Below are 18,438 nucleotides of genomic sequence, written 5' to 3'. Positions count from 1 at the left end.
CTTTGCAAACACAAGGTCCCAGCTTCAAGCCCTGCCAACCACAACACTAAGGAGGCACAAGAAGCACAACTGGTGCCTCTTTGCCATGCCTCTGACAGCAGAACATCCTCTTGCTGAATGCAGCAAAGTACCCACTAAGTCAGGGCTGTCCAACAGGTCAATACAACTTTGGGTCTTCCCACAAAAAAGTTCAACAACTTTGGTCAATCCAATTTTATGCAAACTTCTTAAGAGATTTTGTGCAATGGAACACTGTACAGGTTCTATTTAATTAATAAATACCATATTTTTCACTCTATAAGACACACTTTTTCCCTCCTAAAAAGTAAGGGGAAATGTGTGTGTGTGTGGAGCAAATGCAGGCTGCGCAGCTATCCCAGAAGCCAGAGCAGCACTCCCTCTCACTGTTCTAGCTTCTGGCTTAGCCACACGCAGCCTCTTCAGGGCAGTGGGGGATCATTCATTCCGCTGCCCTGAAGAGGCTGTACAGCTATCCCAGAAGCCAGAACAGCGAGAGGGATCGCTGAGCTCCCTCTCACTGTTCTAGCTTCTGGCTTAGCCGCGCTCTGTCCCTTCCCCCACCTCCCGCAAAAGCCAGCAAGAGCCGCGCTCCCTTTAAAGAGCCGCACGGAGGCTTTTCCCCAAGGAGGGAGAAGGGCAGCCCATCCGTGATGGGCTGCCCTTCTCCCACCTCGGGGAAAAGCATGCAAGCGCCGCACACACGCTCCTTGCGGCTCGTGAAAGGGAGAGCTGAGCAAAGCCTGGGATGCATACAGGCTCTGCTCAGCGCTCCCTTTAAAGAATTTTTTTTTTCTTGCATTCCCCCTCTAAAAACTAGGTGCGTCTTATGGAGCAAAAAATACGGTAAATGGTCATCTGCAAATGAAACCCATTTCTCTTCCTCTCCATTCTGTGCTTGTTTATTATAGTGTCCCATTATTTCTTGTTCACAGACTCAAATCAGTCCCAAAGAAGGCTGGCAAGTCTATAGTTCCGCCCAAGACCCAGATGGAAGATGTATTTGCACTGTGGTTGCTCCAGAACAAAACCTTTGCTCCAGAGATGCCAAAAGCAAGCAGCTTAGACAACTACTGGAAAAGGTGAGTATGGTCACCAGATAACCTTCCTTTTGCCTATTAAGATGCTCATGAAAATATGTTCTTTCACTCCCTTTTAAATAATATTTTTATTTTCCATTTTAAAAGTTATTGACATCCACTTTCTCTTCTTAATGTTAAACAACACAGGGCAATGAGCACCTGACACAGAGGGTGACAATATGTAGCTAACAAACTACAGAGACAAAGTCTGCCCATAATTTCTGCAAAAGCAGCATTTGTGTTTCCTCACAAATTGCAATTAGTGGTGCTGACAGTGTCCCAAATAAGTGTTTTGAGAAAAAGAGCTTCTGTGGGCAACAAAAAAAGAACTTTTTAATAATCACCGTAATCTCTTTTGTAGATTTGCAATTTATATTATAATTTTGTGTGCCACGCTGAAAACAGAAATTGTTGCGCTAGATAATAAAGAGTTCTAAAGATAATCAGGCATTAGTGGCCGGTTTTCCAATTTTAGCTTTTAATAATCTAAAGACAAATGGTGATACTCAGTGCTACATAATTGCCACAGCCAGCTTAATAATTCGCAAACTGAGTGCCATGAAAGAACTGCTGTGAGAAATGAATTTATAATGAAGCACCCATTCTGTACCCCAGCTCAACATCATAGTGACATCTTGCCTGCCATATGTTTGACTGATTCACTAGACCTTGTTTGCTTCCAGTCAACCACATCTCTGCCTATGGTGGTGTTTGGGGTCATTCAATCCTTACTGACATGGAAAGAACTCAACCCTGGACACCACTGTTGTTTGGCTCAGATGCCTGTCTTATTACTGATGACAGGGAGCTGTCCAGCAGATCTAAAGGATCTCTAATTGCTGAGGAGAAGTAGATGTTGCACCTGTGACTGCTAAGCACAAATTGTGCCATTTTATTACTCACTCTGCTGCCTATCCCTTTTTTTTGGAGTGTTAACCTTGCTCTGGAGCATGTGGCTCTGTCTTCCTCCCTCCAAACAGTCTCCGGAATATGACGCTTCCTGCTGCTACATGGTCATTATCCCTTTGGCTCTGGGCTTCTGCACAGAGCATTTTTTTAGGGGAGATATTAGAGGGTATGGAGGTGGTGCTGAGGACTGGTCAAGGGTACACTGCCCCCCAGATTGGCAGTCAACACAAGGTAATATCACCATGCCAACTATCTGTAAACAAACAATAAACATCCATAAAAATGGCAAAGTAGTTTATTTCCCAACTAGTTTTTATCTTTGTTGTTGTTTAGTCGTTTAGTCATTTCCGACTCTTCGTGACCCCATGGACCAGAGCACACCAGGCACTCCTGTCTTCCACTGCCTCCCAGAGTTTTGTCAAATTCATGTTGGTAGCTTCTGTAACACTCTCCAACCATCTCGTCCTCTGCCGTCCCCTTCTCCTTGTGCCCTCCATCTTTCCCAGCATCAGGGTCTTTTCCAGGGAGTCTTCTCTTCTCATGAGGTGGCCAAAGTATTGGAGCCTCAGCTTCAGGATCTGTCCTTCCAGTGAGCACTCAGGGCTGATTTCCTTAAGAATGGATAGGTTTGATCTTCTTGCAGTCCATGGGACCCTCAAGAGTCTCCTCCAGCACCATAATTCAAAAACATCAATTCTTTGGCAATCAGCCTTCTTTATGGTCCAGCTCTCACTTCCATACAGTGATCCATGAAGGAGAGTTTTTATCCTAAACAATAGCAAACACAGTAAATAAATAGTTCATCCATTTTTATGGATGTTCATTGTTTGTTTACAGATAGTTGCCTTGGTGATGTTATCTTGTGTTGATTGCAGTGGTCATTGTATCACCACCCTGTTCATTATTTTATTGTTATACCCCAGATTGGCCGCCAGCTCTGATGGGCCATCATTTCCTGGACTATTTTTTAAATTATTTTTTATTTTAAAATTTCCTGGGCTTTTGGTCTCTGGCTCAGTTGTCTATAACCAATGGCCCTAGGTGAGAGTCAGTGATACTGTCAGAGGAAGTGGTCTCTCATTCTGAGTTAGTCCTGACAGAATGAAATGTTGGGGCATGGCAGAGAGAAAAATAACCTGTAGAGGAGGCTACATATTGTATCTCTTCATGAGCCACTGCTTCCAGGCAGCAAGAGCTCCCCACCCCTTTGCAGGCAGGTATTTTAGATGTTTCGTCAACTCTGTACTTCTGTTATTATAATACTTGCTGATAAATAATAAGCCCCTTGATGTTCTTCTTGTTGTGCTGACTGACATGCTTCCTGACAGACTTACACATAAGTGCTCAGTAGTAAGTCCCAGAGTTTTCAGTGGAACTTACTCCCAGGTAAGTGAGCTTAAGGCTGCAGCCTGAATTGTCCACAATTTGCCATGTGAAAAGGTAGCAACCCTATGACCTTTCTGTAATACCTTTTTACAAGTCAAAAGTCCTTGTTTTGGTGGCTAGTGTCTACACTCAGGAAATGAGAAACCCTCGTCAATTCAGCTTAAAGAAATGCTCTTGAAATAGCCTACACGCAGGTGGCGCTGTGGGTTAAACCACAGAGCCTAGGACTTGCTGATCAGAAGGTTGGCGGTTCGAATCCCCGCGACCGGGTGAGCTCCCATTGCTCAGTCCCTGCTCCTGCCAACCTAGCAGTTCGAAAGCACATCCAAGTGCAAGTAGATAAATAGGTACCGCTCTGGCGGGAAGGTAAACGGCGTTTCTGTGCGCTGCTCTGATTCACCAGAAGTGGCTTAGTCATGCTGGCCACATGACCTGGAAGCCCATAGAGCGAGATGAGCGCCGCAACCCCAGAGTCGGTCATGACTGGACCTAATGGTCAGGGGTACCTTTACCTTTACCTAACGTGGTAGGCTATCCCTGTTGAAGATCTGGAATCTGATATTATTGAACTGTTTCTGCAGGTTTTTTAAGGTTTCTCTTTCATACACCAAATTAATAAGATTATGGGTAGGAGTGGCAGTAAATTTATGCAGAATAAAGAGAGTGGCCTACTACCAACAAACAAACGATCGAATGAATGAATGAATGAATGCAGTGTTTGTTTTCATGTGATACATCAAAGCATGGAATCCTTCTCTCCACAGTAGAGTTTCTCCACAGAGAAACCCACAACTGGCTCCAGAGATAAGGTGTGATTCAAGGCTAGTCATCAATTGTGCAGTAATCAAGTGCAGAAAAGTAGGCAAGGGATCCATATGTGTGGACCAGTTCTAAGAAATCACAACATGAGGGCAAACCAGGAGAAAGGCAATATTCCACATCAATAGGCACACATAGCCACAAGGCTTTTAAAAACAGCTGGGTTTGTCGTGCTGCTGTTCCTCGAAGTTTCAGATGTTACATTGGCTCAGGCATTGTGAAATAAAAGCAAACTGTCTTCCAGAATAAAAGAATTCATGAGCACGGTGGTGGAGGGTGAGGTTATAGACTTCAGTTTTAAAATAATAAGGGAATATTTGTGTAGCTGCTCCTGTTCCGGGTTTGTTTGTTAACAAAGGGAACATGCCATTTACACTCTTGCACTAAAATGCTCTCAAGGCTTTCCGGCAATTTCGCAGCACTGATGTTTTCCATCTCCGTAGCTCTAAACCACATCCTTGATAGAAAACCTATTGAAGTAAAGGAGATCACTTCCAGAATAACAAAAGCATAATATAGGGCCTTCTGAATCTACCTCACCCAATATTTCCTGTTGGTAGAGTAGCCAGTAAGATATCTCTAGGCTGCTTCTCTGGAAAGGCAGAAAGGCAACAGTGCTTCACCATTATTTGTCTCCCAGAAACTAGTTCTCAGAGCTGTTCAGCCTCTGGCCATGTAGTTTTTCTTGGCTCTGCCCTCCAGTTCAGTAAGACTCTTCTTGATGAGTGACTTCATCTTTGTGAAATCGGAAAGACACTGCAATTTGTATATGGAGCCCAAAGAGCCTGTGCCTCCACCCCCTTTATTAAGAACTCAACAAGAAGATCCACTGAAACTGTGATATCTTTTTGCGTAATCGTCAATTCTATTTATGTTACGTATAAGGTAGCTAAATTCCTTGTCTCTTTAATATAAATGTGGAAGCAGATGGTAAAGTGAGAACTTCTTTTTTTGGTTCTTCGGTAAATTCATCCATATCTTTTTAATGCATATTATTCGAGTGTAACAAATTATATTGGTCTGTGACTGTAATCAATACAGTTTTTAAAGGATTAACTGCACATTAGTTAAAACCTGACCTTTTCTCCATGAATTTGTCGAGTCCAGACATTAAATCAAATTGTAGTGTGTTTTGTGATTTTTACCATAAACCCCACCCTTGCCACAGGTCTTGCTTAAAAACCCCAAAATATTCTGCACAAACTCAGACTGCTCCTGTATTTTTATGAACGTGTACAGCAGTGGCAAAAAAATCCCAACCCTCCCCTTTTCAACAGTATATTTTGGCACTCCTCACAAAAAACATACTAGCTTGCTCTCACTCTTCATTGACTTTGCTTGCTCTCAGTGACAACATCATGTAGGCAAATCTGATTGGTTACTTAGCCATGTGACATTATCCTATTCACTGTATGATCCCAGATTGTGAGGAGTCAATCATGTGACTAATCTAGGAAGTAGGCAGAAAGGCAGCCTGGGAAACAAAATGGCGCCAAAGTAGTGGCAGCAATGATGGGAAACAGTGGGTTGTATTCAACTAAATGTTACTCAAAGTAGGCCCATTGGAATTAATGCTCCTTAAGCTCAGGGGGGTAGAATAATGACTACTACTCAGTTTTTCTGAACAATATTCAGAAAAAATACTATTCACACAATCAGTGTTTCTGAAACTATTTCTTCCCCATAGTATTTTCAGCCACAAAAGCAAATCTGAATGATATTGAGTACAGCCCTAATAAAATTATTTTAATTTAATCACATTGAGTATGCAAGGAATTTCCCTTTTATGTCGCATTGAATCTTCTTACAGATTCAGATTAACAGCAACTCTAGCAAAACAAACAGCCCTAGTTTTGTCACAGTTCTAAGGGGTGTTTTATTTGCTTGACTTGCATAGCGACAAGGATAATAAAAGTTGTGGATTTGCTATTATTACTGGCAGTTTCTCAAAAAGCGCTAAGAGCTAGATAAGTAGCAAATCTGCATTTTGATGAAATACCAGCTTTGCAGTCTTTTTAAACTAGGAGCAGAGTTACAGAAGATTAAGTAATCACAAATCCATAGCATTGTTGTCTGCATCTGTGGGAACTTCTGACCCAACCTATCCCTCAGGGCTGAGTTGGTTTACAAATTTAAAAGTTTAAAGTACGCCTTGCTGCATCAGGTCAGAGGTCCACCTACTCTAGGCTGGTCATTTAGGTAAAGGTAAAGGTACCCCTAAGGGACGCAGGTGGCGCTGTGGGTTAAAGCCTCAGCGCCTAGGACTTGCCGATCGAAAGGTCGGCGGTTCGAATCCCTGCGGCGGGGTGCGCTCCCGCTGCTCGCTCCCAGCGCCTGCCAACCTAGCAATTCGAAAGCACCTCCGGGTGCAAGTAGATAAATAGGGACCGCTTACCAGCGGGAAGGTAAACGGCGTTTCCGTGTGCGGCTCTGGCTCGCCAGAGCAGCGATGTCATGCTGGCCACGTGACCCGGAAGTGTCTCCGGACAGCGCTGGCCCCTGGCCTCTTAAGTGAGATGGGCGCACAACCCCAGAGTCTGTCAAGACTGGCCCGTACGGGCAGGGGTACCTTTACCTTTACCTTTACCTTTTAAAGCGCTGTCCGGAGACACTTCCGGGTCACGTGGCCAGCGTGACATCGCTGCTCTGGCGAGCCAGAGTCGCACACGGAAACGCCATTTACCTTCCCGCTGGTAAGCGGTCCCTATTTATCTACTTGCACCCGGAGGTGCTTTCGAACTGCTAGGTTGGCAGGCGCTGGGACCGAGCAACGGGAGCGCACCCCGCCGCAGGGATTCGAACCGCCGACCTTTCGATCGGCAAGTCCTAGGCGCTGAGGCTTTAACCCACAGCGCCACCTGCGTCCCTTAGCTGGTCATTTAAGCAGCACCAAAAATGAGGAAATGCATTACCAAAGAAGAAGGCACCCATCAGCATACAATTTGCACATGGATTCATTGCTATAACTTAAACAGAAATAACATATACCTTACCCCAATGGAGAAGACTGTGACTGGGTGAACTGTGTGCTTGCTCAGTCCTGCTGTCCTATGGGGCATGGGTGGTGCTATGGTCTAAACCACTGAGCCCCTTGGGCTTGCTGATCAGAAGGTCGGTGGTTCGAATCCCTGTAACAGGGTGAGCTCCTGTCACTCTGGTCCCAGCTCCTGCCAACCTCGCAGATCGAAAGCACACCGGTGCAAGTAGATAAATAGGTACCGCTGCAGCGGGAACATAAACAGCATTTCCCTGCGCTCTGGTTTCTGCCATGGAGTTCCGTTGCACCAGAAGCAGTTAAGTCATGCTGGCCACATGACTCATAAAGCTGTCTGTGGACAAACATTGGCTCCCTCAGCCTGAAAGTGTGATGAGCACCACAACCCCATAGTCGCCTTTGACTGGACTTAACCGTCCAGGGGTCCTTTTGTGGGATGTAATCCACTGGGAGCAGTCAAGTACAACATTACCTGTTTTGCTAGAGTGGTCATGCAGGGAATGTTAGTCCAGCCAGTTACAACTTCCTGTTCCTCCTGACCTGGAGCATCCTTCCTTGCATGTAACTAGTAGGTGGGTGTGACCTTTCCAGACCTGGTAAAATACCAAGTCACTCAGCCACCTCCCTCTCTTCGATCTTCTTTTTCGTCCAGCCAAATTCCTGATTCACCTGGACTGGACTGCTGCAAGCCAGCAGCCCCCCAGGTTATCTCCCATATGGGGTAAACCTGTTTGTACATGTTTGTAACTTTAAGCCTAAAGCTTGCCTTCAGGGATCACACTGTGCTCTGACTGATCGTGAGTAAAACTATTTTTTGTTACTTATGAATAAGACTATTGTGTCTTTATTCTTTTAAAGGTAAAGGTAAAGGTACCCCTGCCCGTACAGGCCAGTCTTGACAGACTCTGGGGTTGTGTGCCCATCTCACTCAAGAGGCCGGGGGCCAGCGCTGTCCGGAGACACTTCCGGGTCACGTGGCCAGCGTGACATCGCTGCTCTGGCGAGCCAGAGCTGCACACGGAAACGCCGTTTACCTTCCCGCTGGTAAGCGGTCCCTATTTATCTACTTGCACCCGGAGGTGCTTTCGAACTGCTAGGTTGGCAGGCGCTGGGACCGAGCAGCGGGAGCGCACCCCGCCGCAGGGATTCGAACCGCCGACCTTTCGATCGGCAAGTCCTAGGCGCTGAGGCTTTAACCCACAGCGCCACCTGCGTCCCTTAGCTGGTCATTTAAGCAGCACCAAAAATGAGGAAATGCATTACCAAAGAAGAAGGCACCCACCAGCATACAATTTGCACATGGATTCATTGCTATAACTTAAACAGAAATAACATGTACCTTACCCCAATGGAGAAGACTGTGACTGGGTGAACTGTGTGCTTGCTCAGTCCTGCTGTCCTATGGGGCATGGGTGGTGCTATGGTCTAAACCACTGAGCCCCTTGGGCTTGCTGATCAGAAGGTCGGTGGTTCGAATCCCCGTAACAGGGTGAGCTCCTGTCACTCTGGTCCCAGCTCCTGCCAACCTCACAGATCGAAAGCACACCGGTGCAAGTAGATAAATAGATACCGCTGCAGCGGGAACATAAACAGCATTTCCCTGCGCTCTGGTTTCTGCCATGGAGTTCCGTTGCACCAGAAGCAGTTAAGTCATGCTGGCCACATGACTCATAAAGCTGTCTGTGGACAAACATTGGCTCCCTCAGCCTGAAAGTGTGATGAGCACCACAACCCCATAGTCACCTTTGACTGGACTAAACCGTCCAGGGGTCCTTTTGTGGGATGTAATCCACTGGGAGCAGTCAAGTACAACATTACCTGTTTTGCTAGAGTGGTCATGCAGGGAATGTTAGTCCAGCCAGTTACAACTTCCTGTTCCTCCTGACCTGGAGCATCCTTCCTTGCATGTAACTAGTAGGTGGGTGTGACCTTTCCAGACCTGGTAAAATACCAAGTCACTCAGCCACCTCCCTCTCTTCGATCTTCTTTTTCGTCCTGCCAAATTCCTGATTCACCTGGACTGGACTGCTGCAAGCCAGCAGCCCCCCAGGTTATCTCCCATATGGGGTAAACCTGTTTGTACATGTTTGTAACTTTAAGCCTAAAGCTTGCCTTCAGGGATCACACTGTGCTCTGACTGATCGTGAGTAAAACTATTTTTTGTTACTTATGAATAAGACTGTTGTGTCTTTATTCTTTTAAAGGTAAAGGTAAAGGTACCCCTGCCCGTACGGGCCAGTCTTGACAGACTCTGGGGTTGTGCGCCCATCTCACTTAAGAGGCCAGGGGCCAGCGCTGTCCGGAGACACTTCCGGGTCACGTGGCCAGCGTGACATCGCTGTTCTGGCGAGCCAGAGCTGCACACGGAAACGCCGTTTACCTTCCCGCTGGTAAGCGGTCCCTATTTATCTACTTGCACCAGGAGGTGCTTTCGAACTGCTAGGTTGGCAGGTGCTGGGACCGAGCAGCGGGAGCACACCCCGCTGCAGGGATTCGAACCGCCGACCTTTCAATCGGCAAGCCCTAGGCGCTGAGGCTTTAACCCACAGCGCCACCTGCGTCCCCTTTATTCTTTTAGGAGGGATCAAAGGGGTCTTACCAGGAATAATAGAACATATCTCAATCTGGGCAAGCCAGATTGAATTGTTTGTTGTCTTAAAAGTCTCACACAAGTCTACAACCGGTTTTCTGCTGCAAAGGGGGGGGGGAGTGAAGAAACTTCCTAGCGCAGGTTAGGAAGCATATTAATAATCAATATATCCTCTCTTGCCACCCTCAACCTTCCCATGCCTTTACCTTTCTTTACCTTTACCTTTACCTGCTGTCCAGCTTCTAATTGCTGGTGGCCATCTGCATCTTGTTCTAGCACTGAAAGATGCCATTGGAAGCTCACAATCAGACTATGAAAGTATTCCAAGGTATAATGCTTTTCAATATGGAGCTTCCTCCATTTGTGAAGATGAAGCCAGGGAGTCAGTTGGCAAAGGCTGGAACTAAAGCACCATGGACAGACTTCCATGTGGGCACCATGGCTCTCCACTCTGCAGTTTATACCACAACAATTCACTCTTGAATATGCTATGATAATCTTTATTGTCATTGTCCCATACAGAACAACGAAATTGAAAAAAATCTACATCGGACATTCAAAAACCAACAAGCCTACTATCCCAGCTATCCTAGCCTGGTTAGCCCCCTAAAAACTCTGATATCCCATAATTAAATACAATATACTGCCATAGAGACTACCTTACACTGCGTTTAAAACCAAAATTACATTTGGATCAAAACTTTTTTCAGGCGGCTAGTCCTAGTCTTTATAACCCTGTACCTTCTTCCAGAAGGCAGAAGCTGAAAGAGATCATTTCTGGGGTGCACACTATCCTGCACTATCTCTGCAGCTTTCTTATGACACCTGGAAACATAGATTTGATCCAAGGTGGGAAGAGTGAACCCAATCTCAAGGGGCTGGAGGAAGCTGCTTCCAGTACAGTGTGAGGAAGGCTGATTGCAAAAGGAAATGTTGAGGCATTTGTGGGTATATGTCTGGACACCAGGGCTTTCTTCTTCTTCTTCTTCTTCTTCTTCTTCTTCTTCTTCTTCTTCTTCTTCTTCTTCTTCTTCTTCTTCTTCTTTAGTTTCTCCTTTTATTTCAGTGAGAAGGAGATCCAATGTGCAGGTTGCACTTGCAGAAGAAAACACTAACATAGTTCAGGGAAGGCGGGGGATGAGACGCTTTGTACTTGAACAAATATCGCTGTCTCGCATCTTCCAAAGCACAGACACATCAAAAAGGAAAGTATCAGGAAAGTATAGAATTTGGGGGCTTTGAAAGGAAAATAAATATATGCACTCCAATGTATCAAGAGTCAGGGCTGAACTAAAACCATGACCCCACATCAAAGACCCTGATCCCGGTGTTTCAACAAATCTGGCAGTGATTCAGAGTGGGAGTGGGGAAGTACGTGATGTGGTGATGTCACACCATCACTAAGATCGCCCAGAATTTATAGGGTAGGTGGGGGTGAACTTGACATGGAATAGCTATTTATGTCAGCAGTTCTGCTCCTCAGCACAGAAGGTGGTTGCACTTCTGGCCGCCCTTTTTTTTTTTTTTTTTTTTTTAGTGGTTCTAAGGCCCCTGAGGTCTGAATATTGATGGAACCACTCTCACAATACATCCTTTCAAAGGATGGTGGCAACCCCCCATCAAGGAGATGCCATACTTCTGAGAAGCCACATAATATGGTTCACAGCACCTGAAACATTAGCAGAAGCATGCTATATTTTATTCTCCCCCCCCCAACCCCCCAACCCCACATTTCTGGTCTTTTCAGCCTCCCTACTTCGTTTTACTTTCTCCCCTATTGAAAATCCCATCTAGACATTTCTTTTGCACAGTATTTTGGGATTATGAATTGAGATGTAATGAAATCAAATTTGCCTATTCCTGAACTAGAATACTTAACATTTTTGTGTCATCTGATATATACTCTCTTTTAAAACAGTGGCAGCTGAATAGGGAAGCCTGTTTCAGTTCCATGTCATTTTCTCTCAATCATAGGTCCCTTCCATCCCATTATTTTGGATTTTTTAATGCACAAAAATGTGCTATTATTATTATTATTATTATTATTATTATTATTTATTATGCACATCTTATATCTTATGCGTTTTGGTACACATTCCAGCCTTAAAATGCATGTTTTGTGTTTCAATACATTTCCCTTTAAACTATTCATTTTGTGTGCACATTTCCCCCATAAAATAGTGCATTTTTGTTTGAACCAAGACTGAGTCACAGAATTTGAAGTGTACAATCCAATTGATTCCCTAGGCTAAAGAGTTCTTGGATGAGCAAAGGCCCAGTGTCCTAATGCAATCAAGAAAGCACACTGAAAGTGATGAATTGGTCGCTGAGAGCCCTGAGTTCTTGAGTGACTTCAAATTAGCACGAGAAAACATCCATCCAAAGCCAAGTGTTGTACTCAAAAAAGAAGTCACTCTCCTCTTTGGTGCACCTGAAAATTCCCCATTCAGATGCCACCCTGTTTTATTTTGTTTTTGTATTTCTGAGGCTGTATTTGGTCCTAGACCCCTGAACTCTTTGGTCTTCATTCCTCAGTTAACCACTATAGATGATGCCCAAAGGCTGCCCAGCAAGCTCTGTGAGAACAGCAGGGGCTCTGCCTTCCCCTCCATTCTTCTGAAACCAGTCTCCTGCATTCCTCAACAACCAACATGTATCTGAAGCTCAAGGAAAAGGGAACTTTTAGCAGTTTTACAGTGGGGAAGAGGCAGGAGCTAAAACATGAAAAGCTTGAGGCACACCCAAAAGATGCGTATGACAGCAGTGGCACTCACCTGACCACTTCCGCTTACTGGGAAGGGGAGGTTGACAGGGTGCAAACACAGTGGCAGAGGCAAGGCAATGCTCCTGCAGGTGCGTTTGCACTGTGGCAACCACTGTACCGCCTGGTGTGCAGCAATGCAACCAACTGGAGGTCAGGAGAGTGGCAGAGCCATACCACTGATGACAGCAAACAAAGTTTGCCAGGTGCTTATTTGACCAGGAGCAGAGATGGATGGTTCAGTCTAGAGTGGTACCTCAGGTTACATACGCTTCAGGTTACATACGCTTCAGGTTACAGATTCCGCTAACCCAGAAATAGTGCTTCATGTTAAGAACAGTTTCAGGTTAAGTACAGACCTCCAGAACGAATTAAGTACTTAACCTGAGGTACCACTGTATTTTTGATCTGCGTTGCTTTCACATCTGTTCTTAAACCCATTCCATTTTGTTTCTGTATCAGCCTGGGAACTTGTAAAAAGTGCATTATTTTTGTACATGTTTTTCATGAAATATACTTTACTTTGGCATTTTACACTAAAGTATGGCTTTTATATGCATTTCGATATGACTTCTAAGTATCAATACCAAAGGTAACTGCATTTGGATATCCCTATCAGTCTGGGAAATGTGAGTCCAGTCGTTTTATTTAAAAATACAGACTGCATGTAATCCTCAAGCATCCCTAAGCAGGAGCTTAAGCCAATGTTAGAGAGAAAGAGAGAGAGAGAGAGAGAGGAGAGAGAGAGATACCGTATTTTTCGCTATATAGGACACACTTTTTCCCTTCCAAAAATTAAGGGGAAATGTGTGTGCATCCTATGGAGCGAATGCAGGCTCCTTGGCTTCAGCGATAGCAACGCGAAGCCTCCAAAGCGCAGAGGGAGCGCTCCCTCCGTGCTCCGGAGGCTTTGCGTTGCTTTCGCTGAAGCCGGGAGAGCGAGGGGGTCGGTGCGCACCGACCCCTCTCGCTCTCCGGGCTTCAAGGATAGCCGCCTGAAGCCTTTGGAGTGCAGCGGGACCTCGCGCTGCGCTCCGGAGGCTTCTTGTTCCTTTTGCTGAAGCCAGGAGAGCAAGACTCTCCTGGCTTCAGCAGAGAGGGAGAGCTGCGCAGCGCCCCTTCAGCGAAGCGGGAGGAGAAATGGAATGGGCTCCGTTTCTCCTGCCGCTTTGCTGAAGGGGCGCTGAGCAGAGAGGGGGAGAATTTTTTTTCTTGTTCTCCCCCTCTAAAACAAGGTGCGTCCTGTGGTCGGGTTGGACCTATAGTGCATCCTATAGAGCAGGAAATACGGTATATATTTGTGGGTGGGTGGGTGTGGTGGGTGGGTGTCTGTCTCTCTCTGTGTGTGTGTGTGTGTGTTTACATCTTTTAGCCATACACTCACACCTACTTAGGTGTGCACTTTAAACTATGTCATATATGAAGCAGCCATAAGAGACTGCTTCCATACCAGCCTGTGGTTGTTCCTGATCCCCAGCACTGTCCTGAACTGACCTAAAAGCAACACACACACCTTGCTTCAGGCTACTACAGTATTTAACATATATATTTGTGCAAAAATATGCAGCTCTGCCTCAGCATCGATGTTCCTCTTTTGCTGAGTTGCCACAATATGTTCTTTTTTGCAGGCATTGTTTGATGGGGTAAAGGGACAGGTTCAAATTCTGTACCTCCACAGTCTCATTAATTTTAGAAGGGGTCGTACCTGTACAAAACGAGACTGTGTTTCCAATTCGCTGTTCTTGTGAATTTCAGAGCTCAGCAAAATGCCTAGCAAATCTGAATGCTGACACATGCCCGCGTATCATTCAGCGTTTGATATAACAGCATTATATAACAGTATATAGATAGATAGACAGTATATTCTGAGAGCATAATTGATGTTCTTCCTTAACAGGTTCAGAATATGTCCCAGTCCATTGAAGTTTTAAACCTACGGACTCAGAGAGATTTCCAGTACGTTTTAAGGATGGAAACACAAATGAAAGGGCTGAAGGCCAAGTTCCGGCAAATTGAAGATGACCGGAAGACACTAATGACAAAGCATTTTCAAGTATGTTTGACTTTTCTCTTCTTTTAATGATCACTTGAGTGACTGCCAGAAGTGATGTGCTTGTGAGAAACAATGTGCGGCCGGCAAAGCTGTCGACTTGAAATGCTTGTCAGTAAGCGCATAATGAACCCCCTTGTTTCTGCCGCGATCATCCCTCTTGCTGCAGCGTTTCGCTGTGATGGGAAGTGACCATTAATTACTGACACAATAGTGGGGGGGGGGGGAAATGTCACCACTGCAGAACAGAATCCTATTTTCGCGGCATCCATGATGGGGTTCCCACCAGGAGATTTAGATGCAAAACAGCCTTTGCTTGTGATAAATGAAGCACACCCGGCAGAATTAATAAGAAAAGAGCAAAGAGCCATAGTGTCCCTTTAAACTCTGACATTCCCAGGGTGGGAAAGTTTATAAGGAAATAAGTTCATGTTGCTTTAATTCAGGCATAGGCAAACTCTGGTCCTCCAGATGTTTGGGCCTACAATTCCCATCATCCCTAGCTAACAGGACCAGTGGTCAGGGATGATGGGAATTGTAGTCCCAAACATTGGGAGGGCCGGAGTTTGCCTATGCCTGCTTTAATTAGTAGCACTGTGGGTTTTTCAGTTGTTGTGTCTGGGTTTGTTGTTGTGGGTTGTTTTTTTTTTTAAAAAGGCATGATAGGTTGTTGGCTCTTGTTAAACATGAAGTAATGTAGTTCGTTTTATTTTATTTTTGTTAATGTTTTTAAGTTTTACAATGTACCAGCAACAAAAGTTCCAAATAATAACATTACAACAGGTTGAAAACTACATAAGGCTGCATGTCGTCCCTGTGCTTGTTATTCCAAGCATCTAGAAGAACTCCTATTTCTCCATCAATTTATCGGGTTGAGTTATTTGTCACTGCCTTTAGTCAGTTAGTTTAATCATTGTCACAATAGACCAGATCTTTTCAATCCATTCAAAAACAGGAAGAATTGAGCGCCTCTTTTTCTATTTTTTCCACAGTCACTACCTTTGCAGCAGCAACATAATTGGGATGGTTCCTTACATAATTATCCTCGTCTGATTTTTTTAATCCAACTTTTTCCTGGAAGTGGAACCAACTGCCTTTTTTTCCTCCCTCCCCCTTCCTTAATCAGAATTTTATTTTGAGGCAAAGTTAAAAATACAAGCAAGGAAAGGAACTTGCAGTGGAACAATATCAGTAAAGAAAAAAACAAACTTACTGATAATCATCAATCCTTTGATTATTATGCATGTTGAACAACTAGCTCACTGACTATGCTATATGTAGAATGTACATTGTAGCCAGACACTTGTATTTGGCTGGAATTTGATCACACTTTTGAATGGCTTCCACATAGGAAATAAATGTAAACCCACATGTCACAATACATAATACTGGTAGACAGAGGAAATTGAAGTCCTGTTACACCAGCAAAGCCGCTCTGGCACAACACTGGATACAAACAGGGCCGTCTTTACCAGAGGGTGCAAGGGGAGTGGGGCACCCAAGTGCTGAATTCTGGGGGGCGCCAGGCACAAGCCGCTGAAGCTCTTAACGATCTACCTGTTATGAAATAATAAATAATATAAATAATAAATAATTTCGATCAAGCTAGGAAAACAAAATACATATATACCTAGGTATTACCGAAATGTATACCTACTGTTTCACTAAAGGACTTTCAACTTTGTGCGTTCATTTACCAAAGACGCGCCGCACCAGCGGCAGCGCTTGTCATTCACAATGGCGGCGCTTGTCATTCACAACTGTGCCATGCACACGAAATTAACTCTTACATCAAAATATTATGTTACGTATTGTGTTGAGCTGCTATGTGGCAGCAGGGTCAATGGCACCTTTGACACGACTGATGTTTCTCCTAAGTAGGTGCCTAAACAATACTTACAAGTTTAAGTGTGGTGGTGTTGTGTATAAATAAATGAGCAAATAAAAAAGTTTGCTTCTTTTTCCTCCCTTCTTTTGTAAACAAGAGATAAGGCACAAGCGTGGTGTCTGACATAAGCATAATAAAAGTTAATTTGGGGGCGCTGGGCGGATCTTTGCACCCTGGCAGCACATATGCTAAAGACAGTGTTGAATACAAACCATTATGATTGCTTTAGAGACTTCAAATTACATACTACACACAACTTTGTCACTATATACAATTTCTGAAGAAGATAATTCTGCAGGAATGAAAGATCTTTACATTTCAAATCCATTTTTTTCCCCTGAGGTTTGTACGGAGTGCTGCTATCTGTATCTGTCTTCTCTCCCTCCCTTGTCTAGTTTACATGCATGTGCACAGTGGAAAAGACACCAAAACCCTCTGCAAAAAAGTGTTTTGATATGCTTGTAATTTGTGGTTGCACCTTTTGATTCTTTTTGTGTGGTGTTCTAATGTAGAGGAACGAAAGCGAGCAATAAGTAACAATCCAAGCTGGCTTCTGATTTCTTTCTGGAAGAGTTAAAACAAACAAACAGCAATGCAGTTGTGCACTTTGCCAAGGCAGGGGAGTCAGAGAAGCTACAAATGAACCAAAGAAATGGAAAACCACGACAAACTGCACATGCTCCAGTTCTGAAATCTAGTCTGGAACCGATTTTAGAGATTCTACAGGTTTCACCAGAACAGAGTGAGGCTATAGATCACTAGAGGAGACAACTAGCTCATCCCTAACCAGGGCCATTAGACCCCAGCTCCTTTCTCACTGCACCAATATGGTAACTTGGCAGAAGCGGGATTTTCTGGCCTACTCTCTGCAGTGCATTGTGCCAGTACTGCAGAGGGCCAGAAAAGGGATCAAATGACACAACGGAGCCAATAGCATTTTACATGGTGGCGCTGTGGGTTAAACCACAGAGCCTAGGACTTGTCGATCAGAAGGTCGGCAGTTCGAATCCCCACGACGGGGTGCGCTCCTGTCGTTCGGTCCCAGCACCTGCCAACCTAGCAGTTCGAAAGCACGTCAAAGTGCAAGTAGATAAATAGGTACCGCTCCAGCGGGAAGGTAAACGGCGTTTCCGTGCGCTGCTCTGGTTCGCCAGAATCAGCTTAGTCATGCTGGCAACATGACCCGGAAGCTGCACGCTGGCTCCTTCGGCCCATAGACCGAGATGAGCACCACAACCCCAGAGTCGGTCACGACTGGACCTAATGGTTAGGGGTTCCTTTACCTTTACCTTTACAATGAGTCTGGCTCCTGCTCAGTCAGAGCAACTTGACTTTCCAGCAAAAGCCAAGTTGCCATTCTCCCAGCTTCTCTGTCTCTTAGCTGCCCTGCTCAACAGTGTGTTGCATTACCAGCTTGCCAGCTCCCCATTCTTCTAGACAAGTCAGCTCACCTTTCTTCTAGACTCCCCTGGCTGCCTTGCTTCACCTCCTCTCACCCGCCTGCTCTGACAGGTAGCTTTCAGAAATGCTCCCCACTATCTAACTTAAAGGAACGCGGGTGGCGCTGTGGGTAAAACCTCAGCGCCTAGGACTTGCCGATCACATGGTCGGCAGTTCGAATCCCCGCGGCGGGGTGAGCTCCCATCTTTCGGTCCCAGCGCCTGCCCACCTAGCAGTTCGAAAGCACCCTTAAGTGCAAGTAGATAAATAGGTACCGCTTTATAGCGGGAAGGTAAACGGCGTTCCGTGTGCTGCTCTGGTGCCGGTTCGCCGGAGCAGCTTTGTCACGCTGGCCATGTGACCCGGAAGTGTCTGCGGACAGCGCTGGCTCCCGGCCTCTAGAGTGAAATGAGCGCACAACCCTAGAGTCTGGGAAGACTGGCCCGAATGGGCAGGGCTACATTTACCTTTTTTATCTAACTTAAGGACGAGAGCAATTC

At 45.2% G+C, this 18,438-nt stretch overlaps 1 protein-coding gene across 3 annotated transcripts in view; it reads left to right on the top strand.

The window, feature by feature from the left end:
- OLFM3 (olfactomedin 3) overlaps positions 1 to 18,438 on the top strand; it is a 167,258-nt gene that overhangs the window by 126,683 nt on the left and 22,137 nt on the right. For all 3 annotated transcript variants that reach the window (XM_079981546.1, XM_079981545.1, XM_079981547.1), the window contains 2 exons: positions 954 to 1,100; positions 14,458 to 14,613. In XM_079981546.1, coding sequence (XP_079837672.1) covers positions 954 to 1,100; positions 14,458 to 14,613 — 303 coding nt within the window. The remainder of the gene's footprint in view (positions 1 to 953; positions 1,101 to 14,457; positions 14,614 to 18,438) is intronic.

This window comes from Podarcis cretensis, assembly GCF_951804945.1.
Source record: "Podarcis cretensis genome assembly, chromosome: 6".
In the NCBI taxonomy this organism is placed as follows: Eukaryota; Metazoa; Chordata; class Lepidosauria; order Squamata; family Lacertidae; genus Podarcis; species Podarcis cretensis.
This window is presented reverse-complemented; position numbering and strand designations above follow the sequence as displayed.